The 23,654-nt window shown below is 43.6% G+C and overlaps 1 protein-coding gene across 5 annotated transcripts in view; it reads right to left on the bottom strand.

Moving 5' to 3' along the window:
- The window catches only part of MTA3 (metastasis associated 1 family member 3), a 121,478-nt gene that overhangs the window by 37,009 nt on the left and 60,815 nt on the right, over window positions 1-23,654 (bottom strand). For all 5 annotated transcript variants that reach the window (XM_057398536.1, XM_057398537.1, XM_057398539.1 and 2 more), the window contains exons 9-14: window positions 21,216-21,404; window positions 16,151-16,225; window positions 10,706-10,764; window positions 8,379-8,503; window positions 7,063-7,214; window positions 6,035-6,257 (exon numbers count right to left, since the gene is read on the bottom strand). In XM_057398536.1, the coding sequence (XP_057254519.1) occupies window positions 6,035-6,257; window positions 7,063-7,214; window positions 8,379-8,503; window positions 10,706-10,764; window positions 16,151-16,225; window positions 21,216-21,404 (823 nt within the window). The remainder of the gene's footprint in view (window positions 1-6,034; window positions 6,258-7,062; window positions 7,215-8,378; window positions 8,504-10,705; window positions 10,765-16,150; window positions 16,226-21,215; window positions 21,405-23,654) is intronic.

The raw sequence follows: 23,654 nt of genomic DNA, 5'->3' as shown, positions 1-23,654 counted from the left end.
ACAACGGTGTTATGTGTCTTCCAAAAGCATCTAAGTAATCCCCATATAGGGCTTCCAGTATCCCTAGAGCAGAGGTATTCTGTTTGTACAAAACTGCATCCCTAAGTTTGAGTCTCTAGCTCTAGAATTCCCTCACATGCATTGCTTCCCACACATGCATACCTGTATGTACACCTTTGCATAGGCTTCACACACACGCATGCAGAACCACATTTTCTAGCAAGCATTACAGGGACTAGATATTCTGAACAGATGATGGTAACTGTAACTCAACACTGCCTCTGCCTTCTCTTTGACCAAAATGTTCCTGTTTGCTTCATCCCAGCACACGACATAGGAGTACACAGTGACACGAAGAGGGTAAGACACAATACAGATCAATGTGCAATCTCTTTATACATTCTATCTAGCTCTGTGTAAAAGGGTCTGCGCTGTAAAACAAGCCACTGACTCATGGTGAGGTACTAATGTGCTGACTGAGAACACAGACTGCAAAGGGAGCACAAGTCCCAGGCTGGAGGCAAAGCATGCTCACCAAAGGCACTCGGTGGGTGTCCCAAAGTGCACCTACCTATTAAAACAGCTAAATACATTTATCAGCAGCAAACTTTAATCCATAGTATGGTACTGTCATAAACGATGTAGTCCAGTTTATGCTCGTTATGCACTACATAAAGAGAGGCATCAAAGCTGGATCATGTATCACTCCCAAGTGTAAAACCACAGCATAAAATTTAGACAGAAAAGCTGTCAAAACCAAAATGAAAACCAAGTCCTAAAATCAAATACGGGCTCCCACAGGAACAGTGAAAACCTCAGGAAGGTCAGGGAAATACTGGAAGCTATGAGGAAAAAAAAAAAACCAAACCTAAAATGAAATAAAGGAGTATAATATTTGATAATGTATTTTTTCAAACATACCAAAAGCAGAAAGTACGCTACTGCTGTAGCAACAGGAGATGCTCAAGGTGTGAGGACAACATGCAAGGCACAGGCACGGCCAAAAAGGTGGACACGTTCTTTGCATCGGTGTTGACTGCAGAACATAAAGCAGCTCAGTTCCAACACGCTTTGATGAGGGAAGCGTGAGGACTGTGTCACATCCAGGTGTCCACAGGAAGTACCACAAAACAAAGTGGTTAGTGAATGAAACCAGATTCCCCAGACGAGGTGCAATGCATCCAAACAGAAACCGCTGAGCATGTACTCTACCGGTGGTTAACGAATGCTTAAGCTGGGCTTGGCTCAAGAGAACAAAACCCTGGCAAGTGTGATAACATTCTTCAGTAAGTAGGTCTGCAGCCTGGCGAAAGGGCTGAGCTATTAATAGAGGCATAAAGTTAAATGTGGAAACACCAAGGGAGCCAACCAAGACCTTGTAAAGGGAAAACGTGTTTAATGCTCTCACATTATCCAGTGGTGTGGCCTTGCAACAAGAGGGACAACTGCAGGAAACCACGCCCAGAGCCTGTGCTGAGTTCTGGGATCCCTACTACACGAGATGCTTTTGGAGCAAGTCCAGCTGCTGGAGACACCAAGCTGGTGTCTGGAGTGCAGGACACACAGAGAACCTGAGAGAACTGGGTCTGGTCAGCTTTGAGAAGGCCAAGGGGAGACCTGATGGCCATCTGTAACAGCAGAGCAGCAGAGCATAGACAAGACCCAGCCAGACCCTTCTCACGTATGCAGTGACAGGACAACGTACTATTTCTGTCTGTGGCAACAGACACAGGCTGGGAGATGGAAAACTGTTGTTGGAAGTAAGGAAAAGACTGTTTACTGTGAGGTTGACCCAACGCTAGAAGAGGGAAGCTGTGGAGTCTCCATCCTTGGGGGACACACAGATCCCATCTGAACAAAAGGCCCATGAGCACATGAACACGCAGGGGGTAGGATTAGAGACCTCCAGAGGTCCCTTCCTACCTACATGTCCTGTAAAGCAGCGACTGCAAATGCCACAGGTCTTCCAGGACCGTCTGGAGGGATCACGACACGTACACACGCAGCTGATCTGGCAGCCAACATGGCACTGCAACTGGCTCTTCACAAACCGTGTCACCAGACTGTGAAGCTGTCCCAGGGTTAAAGAGAAGGGTTTTTTTTTTTCAGGGATTAAAATTAATGGTCTGTGTAATCCCCAAAGGATCAGCGCTGCTCAACATATAAAAGATCAGGAAAAGAGGTGATCAGAGAGCTAAAGTTTCCTGGTAAGAAATTCCTGAGCATAAATAAGCTAAAACCGATGGCAAAGTATATCAGCAGCACCATGCAATAAACATAGGGGTAAAAGACTAATGAACAGATGGAATGATGAGGTCCAGAGCACCCCCATGCAGAAGAAAACCCATGGAGGCAGCGTTAACAGCGTTCTAAAAATATCTAGACAATACTAAAGAGGGGTCACTTGAGAGTAAAATCAGAGTATTATAAATTATGATAGGAAAATAGGAAACAGGTGAGACTAAAATTAGGGAAGACCTGTCTCTTGAAGCATGTGTAACCGGGGCCACTACAGCCCTAGAGAGGATACAGCACAACTAGAAAAACTCCGGGGAACAACATTACAAACCACAGGGGGAAACAGATTCTTCACACAGTTTTAAACAGACCAAGTTCTTAACCTAGAAAGGGGATGACTGTCGTGGGTATTAGAGGTCAATGAAGTTGTGAAGGCTGTAGAGAAGATGACGGTGAAGGAGGCTTCTTCTTTTAGATCTGAAAGGGGATTTTAAAAACTAGATTTATAAGTCTCCAAGGCTTGGAGAGAGGTGAGGAGTTGTTTCTCTTTGACATGCCATCATCTCCCTATCGAAATTCAGATTATCTAATAAACATACTGTGCTCTGTGGCTTCCCTGAATTGTATTCTTACAACTTTGGGACAGAAAGAGTGTGTTCTTCTCATTATTTTACTGGCTAATAAAACGTGGCACAAATTGTAATCAAAGGTAACAGCAGAGAAAGGATTTTCATCCCAGTGGCAGCCAAAGCATCTTCCACAGCTATCAAAATCAAGGATGGAAAACAGTGCTTGTGAACGTTACTCACCTCAGACGAATGGGCAGTTTGATGTCAGTAAAACACGGGCCGTGTGCTTACAAGACAGATCAGTAACATTTTGCATATTCTACTTAATTTTCCCTTGTCTTTGCTTTATCAATCCAGCCTGTAAGAAACAAGTGCTGTGTACCAAACTTGTTATTAAATCTGCAGATTGAAAGGTAAGTCAAGTTTTGGTTGTGATCACCATACCCATTTCCAGATAACTGCATTATACAGATCATACATTAGCATCCACTGAAAACATTTTGACAATCACGTCTACACAGACGGAGTGCAGTTACCCAAATTTAAATTACTATAATTAACACATAAGAGTTATCACGCTAAAACTGTACCTGAGCAAGGGGAAAAGATCCCTCAGAAACCCTCCTGTGCTGAACTAAGAAGGTTCACATATATCAACATGCTCATAAAGCTGGAAACAGATCCAGTCTTGCCAGCGACTGCCTGGAGAAGAATGCCCACTTTGGCTTCCTCTAATTCAGAGACCTTCCACAGTCAGGGCAGTTTTGCTTAACTTTCAAACTGAAAAGAAGGTATTTTGCCTAATTCAGAGGATGAGAATTTCCTCCTACTGAAACAGTTCACCAATTCTAACTGCTTCTAACAATCCACTAGACAAGTTTATTGCCAACATCTACAGCAAGTCTATTATCTTCAGGCAGAACCAGGTCTGAGGTTTCCATGATGGCTTTTTCCCCACTTTCTCAGAGCTGGGAATGAGTTTCACTTACAATCTGGCACTACAAGACAACATAAAACCTGGTAGGCTGCTGGGGAAAGTGCGCTACCACCCCTTGTCTTTAGATTTTATGGTTTCTGAGTGTCGGTCTGGTGCCTACTGCAATATAACTGAGAAAGGCAGCTACGTTTTGAAGCACTGGTTTGGCACACACAGAGTCAGGCGAGTCTGACAAAGCAGCCATTAGATTCAAGTTTCAGCACACCAACATGGAAAACAAACCCCAAATCCCTTCCTGGATGTCATAACCATCTCACGCCAGGTCCCATCACAGGCAACCTGACACTCTGGCCAAGTTGTTACCTAAGCATGGTTGTCACTTCTGGACCACCTGCAGACATTCATGCAATACTGTAATTACTCAGTGGTACTCAACATCTGAAATCATCACTGTTAATGAAGCAGCTCAGCTAAAAATGAAAGGATCTAAAACCGACAAGCTTTAAGAATGACTCACATCAATCTCTCCTTAAGAAAGGATCCAAGGCGTTCTCAGGAAGAGGGAGCCTATTCAGTTGTAACATTAAAATCTACAGTATGCACTCACCACAGGTCAGAAGGTATAAGTACAGGAACAGAACTAGAAAACCTTTATCCTTAAATTTACTTACTAACCAGTCCTTACCAGAGTAAGGACATGCCAATAACAATGCAGGTAAGAGCACTGTACAATTGCACAAAGAGACAATGCCAGCAACAGGGTGTGTGTGTGTACGTATATGTACACACAAACACAAGTTAAATCAGCTATCATTTGGTTTCTGCTATTTAGATAACTGCTTTCTTTTCCTTCTAGTTTTTCTCTTCCTTAAACTCAAGCTCCATCTTTCAAACTGAGTTACTGCAGTGAGGGAGAAAAAACGGATATGGATAAAAACCCACGAGGCTCAAGGGAACTCCATGATGTGGCAGAAATCAGTGCCAAATACACATATTAAGCAGTGCAATTCTTTCCTCTCAGAGGATAACTCTTATTTTGTATTAAGGATTTAAAACATAATCCTTGTCCAGCCTTAGAAACGCTTTTTCCATACGGTACAACCCACTTGGGCATACCATTTCCTTAAACCTGAAAGCTGCTCCTGACTTGCATAGCTTGGAAAGAAAACGGCCAACAGGCCAACAAGCAGAAACAGTCACCATGCTCTGGACGACTGCAGAAGCAGGTCAAGAGTTTTGCATGTGAAGGACGGCCGGTGTTGAAGTACGTAAGGGGAAAATTAATTACTCAAAACCAGACATTAAGCCCCTGTGGAGCAAATTTCTTAAAATCAACACTGACATCACCTGCATCCCAGTTAAGTATGCTGGGAAAATATTTAGCCTTAATCCAGTAAACACGGTTATAAACCCAACATCTAATATCCTAAAAAGGTCTCTTCGATTCCAATACAATTCGCAGTATGATGAGCCAGCACGGCTCACCTTGGAATACCAAGAACTGCATCTCTATGGAAGTCTGGCAAACAAAACCAACAGCACAAGCAGCAAACCAACGCGCTCAGCACAGACACAAAACCTGCTGAAATAGTCAGTGGCTTTGCAGCAGCGCTTACACACATATGCACATAAAGAGAACAACCCATAACCAGTGAACTTACCAGTTCTTTCTATTTTGGCTATCAAAAGAACAAACACAATATAGAATTCTATTTAAAACTAAAAGTTAAAACTGCAACAGGCAAAAAGAAACAAAGCTGCAACCATGATGTAACAATAACCATGGCTATCACCATCATCTGATCACCACAGCAACGAAGGGCTGGGTTACAGGCCACATTTCAGTTCTCTTGCATCTTCAGCTCCTCAATCTTTCACCAACCCCACTGAGTAAAACACGCACAGGTTTATGCTTTCTGCTCAGCAAAAGGATCAACACACAATACGAAAGCAAACTTCTTTCACGCTGCCTAGTAGGAAGCATGGGTTTTATGTCACAGCACTGATTTCCCCTCACTGCCCTGGATTTGTTATGAGATTGTTTGGTAAGCAAATGAGGTAATAGTTATCCACTTTCTAACTCATCTGATTTTTTTTGTCCCAGCCTGAAATCTGTTGGAGGCAGCCAGGCTTGATTCAACGTATTGGTGACAAACGAAAAAAAGAAAAATGAAAAGCAAAAAGTGTACAGACAGAAATGTTTATTGAAAAAGAAAATAAAATTAAAAGACAAAAATAAAATGGGTGGGAAGCACAGCACACAGAACTAAGAGTTAAAAAAACATCTTACATTCTGCCTTAATGGCAGCACAGTTAATAGGGACAAAGGGGCGTCTCGCTGCCTGCCGCAGCCGCAGGGTGTTTTTGCAGACCTGACGGGCCAGTTTTGTCCAACACGTTGTGTGAAGGAAGAAAGCTTGACGTGTTTTCACTGCAGACTTTGGGCTCCCAGTGTTACGAACTGGAGTCCCCTGCGTGGCCTGCCGGGACAGGTGAGTCCTAACATGGGAGTCCTGCAAGAACACCGAACAGAAAACGGTCACGCACACATGAGAACTGCAGCTTCAAACGATTACACAATTTGGATCAATTCACAGGGCTGAACATACACACACAGTGTGTATAAGCATGTATAATTGTCCTGGGTTCAGCATGGTAAGCACTGTACAAAAAAATTGAGCTTATGTATGAAGCTGTAAAAAAACCCCTCTTTTTTACAAGGATGCTGGAGAGGGACTCCTCATCAGGGACTGCAGAGACAGGACAAGGGGTGATGGGTTCACACTGAAACAGGGCAAGTTCAGGTTAGATCTAAGGCAGAAGTTCTTCCCTGTGAGGGTGCTGAGGCGCTGGCACAGGGTGCCCAGAGAAGCTGTGGCTGCCCCATCCCTGGCAGTGCTCAAGGCCAGGTTGGACACAGGGGCTTGGAGCAAGCTGCTCTAGTGTGGGACATCCCTGCCCGTGGCAAGGGTTGGAACTGGAGGATCTTAAGGTCCTTTCCAACCTAAACCACTCTGTGATTCTATTGTGGGTGGATACACAATGCCATTCTAGATGGCATTTTACAGGGTGCACACCATCTGGCTGACAAGATGACATCTGTCCACCAAAAAAATGCATGAAATGGATGTTTGCTGATCTAACAGTCAAATAAAGACAAGGAAAATTGAAGACAGGAGAAGGATTAAGGAATTGAGCTTTGTAATACCGAAGTTGAACACATACATAAAAAATTCATACCATTAAATATTCAAATCACAGCAGTCGTGTGAAAACCCCACGTTATTGTTTTAGGAACATTTATGTCCGCAATCCTACCTCTGTAGGCTGGCTGGAAGACAGTTTATCATCCTCTGTCTGTGTGGGCATTTTCAGGCCGCCATATTTCTTCCAATAAATCCAGCAAGATGCACACAACCTACACTGCATATTTGGAGGACCCCAAGAATACCACTGGTGAGACTGTGGAGCTAGGGAGAAGAAAACAGCACAGGTAAAGTGGTGCCCGCTGCAGACAACATACTAAATCCAAACGATGCAACAGATGGGTTTATATGGCCACAATATATGGCATTAGGAAAGCATTTTAACATAGGTATTTAATACATTTGACACGGAGGAAGTAAGAACTTGAATTTTGAGTTATGTTTTACAAAAGCAGCCCAGAAGTCAACTGCAAATGGACATTTCGAAAGTGCTTCCCTATTTAATTCTGAACCAAGGACTTTATGTTGCCAGGAAGACATCATCTTCCAGCAGGCTACCAAGAAAAGTCCTATAAATCCTCTATTTCTGATCTTACGCAGGTTTATTATGCTGCTTGTTACTTACTAGGGTTAGTTAAGATCTGCTTTGTTGCTCAAGTCATGTAAAGTGAGTACTTATAAATCAAGATCCCCATATGAAAAGGAAAAGCACATCTGCTGAAGTGCTATGGAAGATGTACCTTTATCTCGTGTGAAGACTCTGCAGAGACAATAATTTAACCTTTTTCCTTTTCTTCTGGTAATCTTTCACAAGAAAACTCTTCTTTACAAAAACGTGATTTGAAAAACAACCATTTTAATTTAGCTGGTATTTGAGGACAGGCAGCCACAGTACCATACAGCAAGGGTACGTGAAAGCTTTTCCATTCCTTCTGGAGTTTTTAATACCTCCTCTCATACAACCTATGCAGAAGGCTGCTGTTTCAAGGAGTCCAACAGGGACCATCAGAAACACACCAAACAGTAGGAAGAACTCAACACACCCCTACCTCCCAACCACAATGGGGGGACACACAACACCAACACCCCCCCCCAAACCAACTCAAAACCCCTGAGCCTTGAAGAAGAATCAGAATTAACACTGAATCCAATATTCTGAAGGGAAAGGAATAACCTATCAGGGCCATCACATTCTACTGCTTCATCTTTCCGTGCTTTCTGAATTGCTAAAAAAGGAACAGATCATAAAGTGCATTTGAATGTTAACATTTCATCACAATCCTGAAAGCGACTCTAACTTATTTCTGCTACAGAAGTCAATGAAAGTCACCCTCTGTAGCATGCAAAGTCAGAACCAGTGCAGACTAATATTAGCCAAACCCCCTGAATTACTAAAATAAAAGAAGAAAGAAAGAAAACTTTACTTACTATAGCAGCTTTCACAAGCCCGACCTATTAGCGAGGCCTGTGCCTGGTAAGAGGCTCCCATTGCTCCATTGACTGCAGCAGGTTTCCCATTGTTGCTGGATATTTGATTAGGATTTGGTTTGTTGCTTTAAATACAAAAGAATAAAACGGATTTCACCACCCTTTTAGTCAATATGAAAACAACCAACCTAGTCCTGGAATTCTGATGCCTGGTGACAACATCTGTAGAACCCGGCTCTAAACCACAAGGCTGGTCTTTATATTCCTCTTGCATTTTCAGCACCGTCAGAGCCTTGCTATGTGAAGAGCTGCTTTGATACTCAAACTCATAGATCTTTCTGAAATGCTCTCCCGTGGTCAGAGCTACTTGGCAAGCTAGTGAAAACTCCAATGTCAGGTCAAGCATCAACAAAACCTGACACAGCCCAGGGGTCCAGGCAAGAGACGAGGCTTTACAAGGTGAGGCTGGATGGTTATTGGGTTAAGTGGAACAACTAAGAGAAGCAGCACTGCCTGCAATACTACAAGGCTGTCCAATCCCAGAAGACAGCATGAGATTATTGCTGCCTCCTATTTCAAGCAGAAGCACATACTTCCACCAGCTGTAGTAAATGTGAATGCCTATAATCCTGGCAAAGCTCACCTGCGTAACATCAGGCTGTTCTGTCTGGGTTCTGTCCTAAATTACTTTGAGAGGCAGAAGAACTGGATTTGCCTTTTTTTCCCCCCTCTTCTTTTGGTTATATTGTATTATTTTACCTACTAATACTTCAGTGAAGAAGGGCTTTACAGGCCAGTTAATTCAGAGAGAATCAGTGTATTCCTCACTAGGTTAAGTACAGCACTCCCAAACTCCAGCTTTGTGGGTGTTAGCCACCCCTCTGACAAAACAATGCAGGGCTGGATACACTGATCCCCCCCAAATCATTCATTACTTTAGGCAGCATAAAATGTATTCCAGATTAGCTACAATGACTACCCGAAGAAACCTTTGGTGTATCAGCTCTCTGCTCCAAACGCCTGTAAGTCTGCCTCCTACCTTCTCCTTTTTCACTGCATTCAGTGAGAGACACAATTTCCAGATACCCTTTTATCAAGTACTGGGGGCTCTGGGTACAAGAGAAGGGATCAAGACATGATTACATCTCCCAGTCCCTCCGGAGAGCATCCCGGCAGAAGCCCTGAACTGCCCACATGGGCCAAGGAAATTAAACTGAAAAAGCATTCTGTAAGGAGTGAGCATCTTTCAGTGCTCCCAAAGCAGCCGCTTCCCCGAGGGAATGAGGGAACACTCATTACCAGAGGTTTCAGCCGTTTTTGAACGGCATCATCTATTAGAGACCTGAGCTTCCAAACGCACATTTCTCCAGAGATGAGACTAAAAGAATGAATTTAATAGTCTGCTGTTTGTGTTATTAAGTCTGTTTATGAGAGAAATGTCTGTATGCAATATGGAAATGAAGTTCTATTGCATGCAATTTATACAAGTCACTGAAAAACAAGAGTGTCTCTCATTTGGTATTCTAGCATCATCCCACAATACAAACACTCCTAACAATGGGAAATTCACATATATATAAACTGAATGTACCCACAGGAAGCCTGACAGAACATCACCTGTAACCCTGTCTCTTCTCATAATCTTGAGGAAATTATGAATATGAAAGAGACATCATATCGTGTTTCTGTGAAGTACACGTTAACAAAAGCAGGTATAGCATCGAGTTTAAGTCTAAAAACCCCCTCAGAGGAAAACAGATTTCATTGACAAGACTTGGTCGAAGATAAAATACTTGGGGCTGTGTGCTAGCTACCTTTAATTCACAGCCAGAACATCTCTTGTTCCTAGCTGAAGAACAGATTGTATCAGCTAGATAAAACTCAGAGGGGAAAGTATCTCACTTTACTTGATGTAACTACATTAACAACTGCTTCTATGCTGAAATACTGCATTTACACAAACAGGAGGCATTGTGCTACAGGGATTGGAAAGCAACTGTTCTGGAAAACCTGCTTTCTGAATGGTAAGGCCCTTCTTGCATGTGACAGCCCTCATAGCACTTGATCGCCCTTGTGAAACTTCTCACCATTCCAGAGCAGGCAGTTTGCAGGTCCATGACAAAGGGCTCAGTGAAGTACAAAGGTTCCACTTGTGGAAAGAGCTTGTGATTTTCTGATTATCTCTCTATATATTGCTTGCATGCAACAAATACTAAGAAAGTAACCATTAAAAAGACAACAAGAAAACACCATGCACGTAACTGCACGTTACTGTTTCCATTCTACCTGCACAACCTTCAACAAGAAGACTTTATTGTTATACTCACTAGGTGGGGATGTACACTTGTTTCAACTTGCTCTCTGCTTCAGCCGCTTTCAGGCGTTTCTAGTTGAAAAACCAACACATTAAAATAGTTCATTACATTCAAACACGAGATTTCAGAACAGCGCACACAACCCATCCCGAAACCACTTCTGATTTGCGATTCCACAAGAGCCTCCAGAGCAAGCGCAGGACTCAGCAGGATGAAACCCCTGCAAAACGAGTTCCCTGGTTTTATTGTTAGCCTGAAATTGCAATACACTGTCCTCCCCACGGAAACTCCCAGGCCTCACATACAACAACCAGACCGTCAACCAAGCAATTACAGTGGACGCCGATTACACCTACCTAAACATTGTGGCCAACCTTAATTGCACAATAAGTAGGAAATAAATGCATGAAACTGCACACTCCGAGCTCCTCACCGGCCGTGCAACTCAATGCATCTTGTGTGCTACGTCTGACCTGAGGCTAGTATTTTACAAGCAGCAGAAGGAAGAGGAACAGTCAAGACCACTGACTGCTAGAAATAACTAAACATCTGCTTCCTTTCAGTGCCATTAAAACTGTAGCTCAGAACAGCAGCAGCAGGACAGCTACGCTATCATCAAGATCGTCTGTGAGTTTCCTAAATTACTACTTTCTTCATACTTGCAACAAATTCAATGCAGATTGCACTAAAGTAATACTGCTAACTTCCATAATGCTGAGTTCTAGTTATCACCATTATATTACACAAGCAACTAAGACAAGTATTTCAGCAATGGGCACAATACATCTGGAGCTCAGATGTCCACTGGTTACCTGTATATAAAAGATGAAGGAAAACCCACTGTTTCCCTGTTCTTCCCAAACTCAAGACATTAATTCTGCTCAGTTGCTTAAAAAAAAAAAGAGAAAAAAAAGGAGGGGAGAAAAGGAGTTCAAACAAGTTTTATTACAGCTTTATTACAGAGGTGGGGGAAAAAAAGGAGGGACATTGATATCCAGTAGTAATTCTTACCAGTACCTGCCTGCCTCCCAAGATCCCCCCTTTCTTTCTTTATCAGGTGTCTAAAAGTGAGTCCTCCATTTCTCCTACAACAGTCAGTTCTCGCCTCTGCTACTCTCTTTATTGTCTGAGACCCAACCTCTGCAAGGTTCACAATCCAGGAAGGGATTTCCCACCTTGAGAAAAGCCATCAGCAAAGGACTCTGCTCCCGGAGCCTCTTGCCTGAGCCGCGAGGGGCAGGTTCCAGCTTTCCTGGTTGCACAGCCCCAGTTAAGCCTCCCCATGGAAGCAGCACCTCTTTCCCACTGCCAAAAGCTGCCTCTGTCTCATCCATCACTGTAACTCCCACATTTATAAACACTTCAGCTTTGAGGAGCAATCCATGGCAAACAAACTCCTAAGCAGTCTGTGTATGCCACCTTGAACGCAGGACAAGAGCCCTTTTGCATCCAGGTTTCTGCTGTTCACAGGTGCCTCGCTGTGCCCAGTGCTGCAGAAGCAACTTCCACATTCAGTGCAGTTGCAGTCCTTCCCCAGCACCAGGCTCAGCATCATTGCACTACCTTCAACAGGCCCATGGCAACATCCCAAACCTGATACGCTCTGCCTCGGTCAGCTTCTACAGGAGAAGGAGCAGCAGCATCACGCACCGAGCCTCATAAACTGAGTTTTCAATGGGAGAACATTTCACAGCCCCAGCAGAAGGGGTCTCAGCGGTGAATGAACTCTTCCCACTTAAGAGGAAAGCTTCAGACCACGGGCTTTCCACAACACTCTCCTTTTTCTCTGTTTTCCAAGAGAAAAAGCACCCGAGACTGCAGGTCAGGAGGTAACGTGCTCCACTGCATGAATTTATTCACCCCTTCTACAAGAGGATGAATAAATCTCCCTGCACACCTATCAAGACCATCAGAGCAATGTGAAGAACTCCATCAAGAGAAAGAAATGGGGAGAGAGGCCTTGAAGCACTGTCAAAACGTAAAGGCATTTGTAAGAAGCTGTGTCAGTGAGAAATGATGACTATACACATTAATTACATTTCAGCACGCTTCTAGGACTGGCATGGGGCTTGTAAGGAATGCAGTTTTGGCAAGTGCTTTCCTCCTTTATTTACGCAGAAGCAAATGATATACTGCCTTCTACGAAACAATCACACAACGCCCTTTCAGTAAACGCTCTATTTTTTTGCATTAAAACTGTGGTTAAACATTGCTCTCTAAAAGCAAAAGAGAACTTTACAGCTCGAATCCACACTGACACATCAACTGGAGGAGAAGAAAGGATGCAGAAACAAAACCATAAACAAAGAGCTGCGATTTCGGGGATTAAACCTCTGCCTGTTGAGAATGAGAGAATGGAAACAGGTAAAGTGTATGGAGGTTCTTCCCTTCTCCTGTTGAAAAGCCTTTTAGCATTGAATATTATACAGAGAACACCAGATTCAGTGGAATTCACCACCTGGCCTTGCTCATAATATATCATGGAGTGGTCACCCTAAGTGCTACATCACCAGCAGTGACACCCAAGGCCTGAATTAGTTTTGCTAGCCAGCCAGGTTCAGTTCTGAGAACATTAACACATCTTATTTCCCTTTGCCTTGCCCTCTCCACACCAATTTAGCACAGTTCAGCTGGGTTTAGCCCAATTCAGACCAGTCCAGCACACCTTAGCCCTGTGGAGCCCACTTTAGCCCAGCACAGCCTGGTTTAGCCCAGTTCAGCCTACTTGAGCCCAATTCAGATCTGTTCAGACCAGTTTAGCACACTTAATCCCAATTTAGACCAGCACAGCCCAGTTTAGCCCAGCACAGCCCACTTTAGCCCAGTTCAGCCTAATTCAGATCTGTCCAGACCAGTTTAGCACAGTTAATCCCAATTTACACCAGTCCAGCCCAGTTTAGCCCAGCACAGCCCACTTTAGCCCAATTCAGATCTGTCCAGACCAGTTTAGCACACTTAAGCCCAATTTAACCCAGTCCAGCCCAGTTTAGCCCACCACAGCCCACTTAGCCCAATTCAGCCTACTTTAGCCTAATTCAAATCTGTCCAGACCAGTTTAGCACACTTAATCCCAATTTAGACCAGCCCAGCCCATTTTAGCCCAGCATAGCCTGGTTTAGCCCAGTTCAGCCTACTTTAGCCCAATTCAGATCTGTCCAGACCAGTTTAGCACAGTTAATCCCAATTTAACACAGCCCAGCCAAGCCAAATTTAGCCCAGTTCAGCCTACTTTAGCCCAATTCAGATCTGTCCAGACCAGTTTAGCACACTTAAGCCCAATTTAGACCAGCCCAGCCCAGTTTAGCCCAGCACAGCCCACTTTAGCCCAGTTCAGCCTAATTCAGATCTGTCCAGACCAGTTTAGCACACTTAATCCCAATTTAGACCAGCACAGCCCAGTTTAGCCCAGCACAGCCCACTTTAGCCCAGTTCAGCCTAATTCAGATCTGTCCAGACCAGTTTAGCAGTTAATCCCAATTTACACCAGTCCAGCCCAGTTTAGCCCTGCACAGCCTAGTTTAGCCCAATTCAGATCTGTCCAGACCAGTTTAGCACACTTAAGCCCAATTTAACCCAGTCCAGCCCAGTTTAGCCCAGCATAGCCTGGTTTAGCCCAGTTCAGCCTACTTTAGCCCAATTCAGATCTGTCCAGACCAGTTTAGCACACTTAAACCCAATTTAACCCAGTCCAGCCCAGTTTAGCCCAGCACAGACTACTTTAGCCCAATTCAGATCTGTCAAGACCAGTCTAGCCCAGTTAAGCCTAGTTTGGCCCAGTTCAGCCCAGTTTAGCCCAGTCCAGCCCAGCCCACAACAGTTCAGCCCAGCTTAGCCCAGTTTGAAAGTACATGTCTAAAGCGTTCAGTCCTGTGGTGTACTGCCGCGTTCCAAGTTCAGCTGTTTGAAGTTTACTGAGTTACAAGTAAAACACAGGCATTTGGAAGAGCACTCAAGACGTAGATAACCATAAAGGTATGTGTTTTTCTTGTATGTGAGGCTAAAAACCCATCACACACCTTGATCCCTGCAACAACAGACTACTAAGAAAGCCCTAGAGAGCTTCAGGAAGGGAGTCTTAGTCTTTCACCAGCCCCTCCAGAGCAACTCCAGGAAACAAGATCAGCCTCTGAGCAACCTAAGAGTGTCAACACCAGTCAATTTGCACCTCAATTTATCCTTACTCCATGCTTTCAGTATCAATAGAATCTTCTCACCTCATCCTTCACTATCATCCCCTGCCAAATCCTTAAGAGCCAACACTCAGCACTGGCTAGCTGGTGACACCTTTCTAGGATCAAGATTAACATCACAAAAGAAGTGAAAGGACTGGAAATAAACCCAGAAAAAACCATCCCTTTCTGAACAGCACATTCTCTTTTATTGGTATTATGCACAGCACTAAAGGTCCCAGGGATAGTCACCATGTAGTAAAAGCCTTTCTCCCTTACTTTCTGTGACCTCCAAATAAACCAGAACAACCTGAAGCAATCATCCTTCTGGCACACTGGAACAAGAGCTGGAGCACTTCCAAAGATCCAGCTAACAGTACAGCTGCAATCATTAGAGCCCAGGAATTATTTTCAACATCACCACTGTTATGCAGCAAGTAAAGCAGCTACAAACTTAAATGCTAGCAAATCTGAGTTCCAAAGAATATTCTCCTGCCATCTGGGAAAACACAGTTTAGACCAGCCACGTACAGCACCGTTTAGCACAGTTCAGCCCAGTTCAGACTGGCTTACCCCAGTTCAGCCCAGTTAAGTCCGGCTTAGCCCAGTTCAGACCAATATAGCCCAACCCAGCACAGTTTGGACCACTTTAGCCCAGTTCAGCCTGGTTTGGCCCACTTCGGCCCCGTTCAGCCCAGCCAAGCCTCTTTTAGCCCAGTTAAGCCTAGTTTGGGCCAATTCAGAGCACTCCAGCCCAGTTAGCCCAGTCCAGCCCAGCCCAGCCTCTTTTAGCCCAGTTAAGCCTAGTTTGGGCCAATTCAGAGCACTCCAGCCCAGTTTAGACCAGTCCAGCCCAACTAAGCCCAGCCAACAACAGTTAGCCCAGTTTAGCTCAGCCCAGCCCAGCTCACTTCAGCACAGATTAGCCCAGCTCTGTCCAGCCCAGTTTAGCCCACTTAAGGCCAGCCCATTTAGCCTACTCCAGACAAGCTTATCCCAGTTCAGCCCATTTCAGACTTGTCCAGCCAGGCTCAGACAGGTCCAGCCCAGTTCAGCCCAATCTTATTGCTGCAAAGCAGCACACAGTACAAATAGCTTTAAAACCCCTTCCCAGCTTTGTGATGTATCAGAGGATTTGACAATGTGCCCTGGGAAGAGCACAAAAACATCTGTCTAGAGCCTAAAGTATTACTGTAGGCCTCCCACAAGAACACAGATTTTTATGCTTTAACATGTTCCCGTTAGGATTGTGGCAGACTGGTTCATGCTGAAATAGTCATTAAATTACCTGCTGCACGTATCTGTCAGTGGTTTTCCACATATAATAATACTCAATGATGCTTGTCAGCGACTTCCAAGGGAGCTGAAAAACATTGGTTACAAATTAAAGTGGTTCCAAGAAACTGCAAGTGCACATCTTACTAACACGTTAAAATCAAGCAGAGGTGATACACAACCACCAAAATGTCAATCTATTCAATAACTGCATTAAAACCCATAGGCAAGTGAATACGTACAGCTACTAGTAATATACAACCTTTCCTTATAGTTAACAGGGACGAAGAATGACAACAACATCACACATCCAAACCCAACTGTAATCTGTTCTGTTTAAGCCATAAGGTTAAGCACAATGATCACAGCAGAACCCAGACTTCCATCAGGAAACACAGAAGGTAGTGTGTCTATTATCAAGTGTATCAGATGGAGAACAACATCAGGACTAACACAGCTCATCCTGACAAGACCGTGTTCGAGTCTCAGGATAATGTGGCAAAATACAATGGTTACTGCACTCAGTTCACAGGTTTTTCAAATCCAGCCAATGCCACTAGTTTGGCATAAACCTCCATCCAAATACTCTCAACCACTAAACACAAACAAAAGGATGCTAGGGACAAACGTTACCTTGAGCAACAAGAGTGGCTCTGACAAGAGGTGTTTCACCGAGATATTTTCCATCACCTGGCAACACGCAACACGGTACGTCCTAGAGGCATGCATTAACACCAATATTCTCTGCTTTCTAGAACTAAGCGTGATATTTTTAGGGAGTCCCAGAAAACAGAGGTGTGGAAACATCTTGCCAACCTTACTCACTCCCCTCTGGGGCTTTCTGCATGTCTGAAGCCAAAAGAACAGGTTCCTGAACCAACGGAGGAACACCTGTCAAGCTGCCTCTCCCTCTGTGCAGGAGCTCACAGCCAGTTTTCCCCACTGCTTGCTTGTGAACACTTAGAGGAACCGAGCCTGGCTCCCACCTCTGCCTTTCAGGAGCTGGGATTCAGGTCCAGACTCAGCTATGGACTCTTCCTTGGGCAGTGTACCAACGGTGTGTGCATCTGCACTTAATTAAGAAGTTGTAGTTTAACAAGTGCATAAGTTGATGTTTCAATAAACAGCAACATGGTTTGCTTTACTGAAATCCTTTAATTATGCCTTAAGAGAAGTCTATCCAAGCAAAGGCTAGCGACAGAAACGTTGTTTGGTACGAGGTGACGGATGAGCTGCTTCTCAGTCTCTAGGTCCATAATCTTTGTGGCATCCAGATGAAACCACAACTACTTGCCATTGCTAACAAGTACATTTCAGCATCTCCATATTTGTTTTCCTTCCTGAGCACCTATTAACACATTTATGCTGCAGATTACCTTTGTCATTTCTCTAGAAACTACTTAAATCTGCTTTAACTATGCTTGTGACACCACTGTGCTCATTCAGCAGGCATCCACAATTAAATGAAGAGAAAATTAAGGTGCTTGTACTGCATAACCGATAATCCTTTTACACTCAGACTCCCGACTTGGAAAACCTGTCTGACACACTCAATTTGGTTATCCCGTATATTCTATTTACCTGCACACATCAATGACAGCACAAGAATTTTGTGAAGAGCCAGAGAAGCTGTGAGCAGCCATAGAACAATGCACTCTCATTACCAGAGTCTATCAAACACCGACTGCAGGAGGAAATTAGCAAAGAGGTGTCAGCGGTAAAAGAAACAGGGAGAGGGGAATTTTCAGTTCCTGCAGTTTCTCCAGGGTAAACACAGGCCACTGAAATCAGAGCAGCAGGAAAACCCTGGATTTATGCAGTATCTCTAAATGAACATGTTAACTTTAAGGCATGTTTCCACCATTGTCTCAAGCTGGAAAGCAGCTGCTCCTGTCTTCTACAAACGGTTCAAGTCTGATTCCCAAGGTCCTTCCTGCTGTATCCGAGATCTAACAGGTAGATGTTTGTGAAAACTTGATCGCGGAATCCTAAGAACTAACAAGCACAAAAGCTGTCTCTTACGTTAGGAAAACAGTTATAATTGGAGAACGTAAAATATTCAGGCTTCTTCCACTGTACTCCCCTGCACTGTGAGGTAATTACAGTACATCAAGTCAATTTAATTAACTTAAGAAGTTTAGGTTGATTAGGATTCACATAGGGTCTTAAAGACAGCAGAACCTCAACAGATGAGCTGCTGTAACAGCTGATGAGTCAACAGTTGATGAAAATGACTGTTCAAAGGCAAGACTGGTGACTGGATAACAAATGAGCTTCTCCTGTCTATTAAAACAAAGGTAAACTCCTTCATGCCATTTAATTTATAATAATTGTTTGCTTACTAATACTTCATGTTTATAGCTTAATGTTTGGGCTGCACATCGATTGCCAAACAGTGCCAATCCTTCCTTACTAACTGCTGGGAAAGCAAATAAACCTGCCCTTTAGGATATCGTACAAAGACTGCAACTGCTGCCGTGCCTTGCAAACCCAGCCTGATTCAGCAAAGGCAACTCCTGTGGCACAGAATGACTTGAGCAGGCACTACATAACCCCTGTGCTTCAGAAAGCTGCTACCAACCACTTCCTGCTACACAACATGACAATCTTGCCCGTGATGCGGCACCACTGCACGACTGCTTAGGTTCCAGTTTGACCTCAGGCACCACAGGGTCTAATTTTATCATCAGATCCTACGTGGAGACCCGGACAAGTTCACACACACACGCTACCAGTGCATTAGTGTCTTTGTCCATGCTCTTGTAACACATGTTAACAGTACTCACTTTTCAATGACGAGCCACTGAAGAGAGGGAAGATTACAGATAAATGTAGTCTGGTGGAAAATCACTGCTTAAGTCCTACATATTTATACCTACCTCACGCTGCAGAAACTTTTCATATACCTGTAACCTAAGTCTCGAAGGACTATTTCAGAGGATCACTTAAACCCAAATATTTGTTTTCAAATGCCTATAGTTTTAGAATGCTACACAGCAAGTGAGAACACAGTAATTTTACTCTAGAGAAATGAAGATATCCCAAGATTACACAAGTATTAATAACTGAAAGATTTCAAATTACACGGCAATAAATCAAGACTGTGCGCACCAAGTTATCAATACCACGGAAATTGATATGTAGAATAGATGCTCTCCTAACGATGTTTTAAAAATGATATGCCACTTTTCCCACGGCAAAAGAAGTGACCAAGGACAGACTACCTACCCGTGTTAACTAAATGAGACTGTACTCAATTAGAGCCTCCCATCCATTGCTGCTGCACTCTGACTCATCATTAACGTGCCCTGAGTAGGCTGCGCAACCCTACCTCTAGATGTGTGCACGGCTCCCTTTGGGAGGAGGGCATGGAAAGAGAGCTGCGTTTTGGGAAGGAAGATTCAGTGAACGAGAGAAGGTACCTACCCGAGATAAAATCTGAACATTTTACATGGCTTCTGGTAGGCTCATTCATACCTAGCATCTGAACATGGCAAACACATAAGCAATTCCTGCAACACATTACTCCACTGTATTAATGTCTGCATATCCCCAGAATTCCATGCTGTGTAACACAGCAATTATACACAGAATAATACAAGGTGAATACCAGAGACAAGGCTTGGGTATACTTGGTCACAAATAGCGTTAGGACTCGACTTGTACACAGACAATAAAACCTCAATTACACGCTTTTGAAAAGCCAAATACTATGTATTAGGAAACATCTACTGTTTTGACTCGATGATCTTACAGGTCTTTCCCAACCTAGCTGATTCTGTGATTTAGTTAGAAGACATAGCTACTGGACTACTGCACAATTACAGCTGAGGACCATTCCTCTGTACGAGCAATAATAAGGAACTGCATTTTACATCAAGATTTCAGGTCTATAACTCCATCAAATATTCTTTTCTGATCATATTCTCTTGAACTTAGCAGAGCTGTTTCATCCGTGATGCAATTTTCAACCTGATGTGATGAATGCAATGAACATTTTCTCCCTTGGGAACCTCAAAATTAAGCATGCAGATATAATACACCTGTTAAAATGTCAGCTCTTCAGAAAAACAATAGCCTTCCCTTCCCACCATCGCTCCATTATCTGGTTCATTTCAGAACTGTGGAAGTGAAAGGAAGACAGCTTAGCTCAGTGCCAAGCCTCATCCCACTGTCCCGCACTCATGGAAGGCCTTCTACATTTACCATACTGCATCATTTTCCCCTCACAAAGCCTATTAATAACCTCTGCAAAGAAAAAATAGATCCGAGCTCTCAGAGTCAAGCAGAATGAGATTGTGGTGGAAATGTTTCAACTGCCTTCACTCTTACATAAGGGATTCCTTTAGCTCAAATCCTAACCTTCTTACAAAGCCCAACTTGAACTCAGTACAACAGAGGAAGTCTTTTCCCTTGACAGAAAGCAGCTCTACAAGAAACATGCAAAAAGCTTTGCAAACTACCACTAACAACTCCAGCAAAGTGTTAGAATCAATTTAGTTTAATTACTCTGCGTTAGAGCTCAGTGAATGAAAGCTCTGCTGCCCTCCAGTACCAAAGCCAGTGTAGTTAAAGCCTAATGGAAAACATTTCCTTTATTTTTCAAAAGAACCAAAACATCTCGTAAGTCAAATAACTCCCTGTAGTGCACTTTCAAAAGCTATCCGCATATAAACTTCTCTCTGCTAATCACAGGAGGAAAACCCAGCTTCCCAAAACCACTGAGGGGAGTCAGCCACGGAGCTGCTGCTGACTTGCAGTGGAAATTGTGCTGAAGTTCTGAAAAGTTGCTGGAACTTGTTCAGATGCTTATGAAACCCTCGGAGAAGTCCTCATGAAGCACGTCAGCACACGACATCCTACCTGGTATTAAACCATTAAACGGGTTATCCTTCCAAAGAATGGCACTGAGCAAGAAAGCACACTGATTTTCACTCGGATGAAAACAGATGTTAATTACATGTATCAGCTGCACAGACTTCTCCCTCCTGTAGCTGATCTTCCAGACCTACAGAGAGCAGCTATGCTCACCCATGCGAAAACACAGCAACAGAAAAGAGTACTACTTAAGTACTTACAAAGTCTTGTCGAATGTCATTGAAGTCCTTGCCATACTTTTCCAATGCCTCTTCAAATAAACTAGCTTCTGATGCTGACCACTCTTCCATCTCATCTCGACACAAGACAGGTCCTCCAAGTGGCACTAGGACACTGATGGCGCTGCTCAAATCATAGTTGTGTTTATGCAGTGTATCCATTGCATGAAACTAGCATGGAGGCAAGAACAAAACCCACGTTTAAACAGACAGTAGTCCATTTCAGTTAATGCAAAGTCAATGCATTATTTCCTATAAGCCATGCAAAAAGTCTCAATTACTGCTGAATTCAGATTCTGTCTTCCTATCACAGGCTGTCTGCTGTGGAACATAAGGAAGGTACCTTGTTTATTCGGTAATCTGGGAAAGGAAGTGTCTTAACAAAATGTTTACTAAAAATATCCTCACTTTATTAGTTCCTGCAAGCACTTCTACAGAATCTTTAGTTGGTAGCAATTGGTTCCAAGTAACTCGATAGAGACCGTGGCATATATTGACTGAGGAGCTATTTTCAATTAACCCAAGTTCTAAACAGCAGCTGAACCACTCCTGGGCATCTATGCGCTCGATATTCTCAGTGCTGGCAAAGGAAGCCATTTATTGTTTTCATTATTATCATACTGAAAAAAGAGCAAGATTTTTGTCCCTTACTAAACTCGGTTGTCAGAGATGGGCGAATGAGGTGTCTCTGGTTAATGCACTTTCTGCTACAAAAGAGGAAAATCAAAACCAAGTTATAGCATCCTTCCCTTTACAGGTAACCCTGAACGCTTGCATCGCAAACCTACGCTGGGGAATATGAATACTAAGCAACTACATCACAAATCTGGCCCCAGGGAAAATGAGCAACACAGAAGCAGCCTTTCTGACTCAGCGTCCCAGAAGACCCCATCACTTAAACTGTTGTGCTGAAGGAGGTATTAGAGGTATGAAGTGCAATGATGCGTGTGAATGTGTCCCATGACAGTGATGAGCTGTAACTCGTAGCACGCCAACTCTCACGCAGCCCTAAACTCATCTTATGAGAGGGGGCACCCCAAACCTTTCAAGGAAGGAACACTCTTGTGTTATGTGTCAGTATAGCACTTGCAGAGCATTTCCAGAGGAGCTTCTGCATACAAATGTACTGCAAGTAATGAATTCTCCTTGTCTTTTGCCATCTAAGAGTGGCTTAAGTCTTTCTCCAGCTTTCAATACACCTCTTTGAAAGCTTATCAGGCACGAGATTCTTGAACTGTTTTGTCTGCAAGAAGCAATGTCACTATTATCCTGCAATATGTCATCTTCCTTATAGCTCAATTCAAATTCAACAGCCTTGAGAAAAAGCAGTTCTTAAAATGAAGTATTCTAATATGGAAATAACTAACACATCTAAAATCCGTTAACTTCAGGTTAAAAAAATGTACAATGGAATCACTGATTTATTGCTTATCATTCAGGCAAGGAGTAACCCAGGCCTCAAGACCGAACCCTTACAGTGTATGTGTTACCAAGGTTTAAACCATTGTTTAAATCCCAGCCTTTGTGGAAAAACTCGTCATTTTTCCAAGCAGCTCCTAAATCCAGATCTATTCACTGATAGCAGCTTTCTTAGAAACGACAACAGAAGGGAATAAATCAGGATCTGGCTCTTGCCTTATGTTCAGTTTTTCCCATCTATAATGAACACCTGATTCCACAAAGCCTGTTTTGGTGTTACTGAAGGGAAGATCGAGCTCTGTGGATAAGCACTGTTCTCCCTGAGCTAGCCGCTCTGTGACAGAAGACCACTGCCAAGCTCGCGTGGTAACAACCTTTGCCTTCTGCAGAGCTGTCAGCCCTCACCTGCAATCCAATTCCCACAGTAAACTGTGCCAACACGAGCACAAGCAAGAGCAGCCTGAAGACATTACTAGAGACCAAGACAAAAAGTCCTGGAGTATCCCCGTTAATCTTCTTCACCTAAGGATGAGAAGACTGCAATACACAAGGTACTGGGTACCCGATACCTAAGGTGCAGGAGGCTGGGAAGACCTGGGGGTGCCTTTCCCAAATAGGACGAGTGGAGGAACCACCCTTCCTTAAGAACTCTTGCCCAGAGCATACTGGCCAGCACAGACAAGGGGTCCCGCCACAGGAAAGGTATTAGCCACAGAGAGAGGTAATTTCCAGTCCAAAAGGAAAAGGAAAAAACTCTCCACCAAAAGCTAGGGAAGGACTGCATGGAGCTGGGAGCAAGGGGGACAGCAGGGCATGCTTCAAAGGAGCTGTAACACAGCTCCCAAACCAGCTGCAGTTTTAGTAGTCAGTTAAATCAGGCTAACTGCCTCCAACAAAGCACGCAGCGTGTGGAGTCTGTGATTCAATGATATTTCAAGCATGTTTATCTTAGGAGCTACATATACTGAAGTCTAACAAAAATCAGTATAAAGATGCCATTTG

Source organism: Pezoporus wallicus, unplaced genomic scaffold (genome assembly GCF_028554395.1).
Source record: "Pezoporus wallicus isolate ANWC-B61680 ecotype Strahan unplaced genomic scaffold, APGP_CSIRO_Pwel_v1 contig_11493, whole genome shotgun sequence".
In the NCBI taxonomy this organism is placed as follows: Eukaryota; Metazoa; Chordata; class Aves; order Psittaciformes; family Psittacidae; genus Pezoporus; species Pezoporus wallicus.
This window is presented reverse-complemented; position numbering and strand designations above follow the sequence as displayed.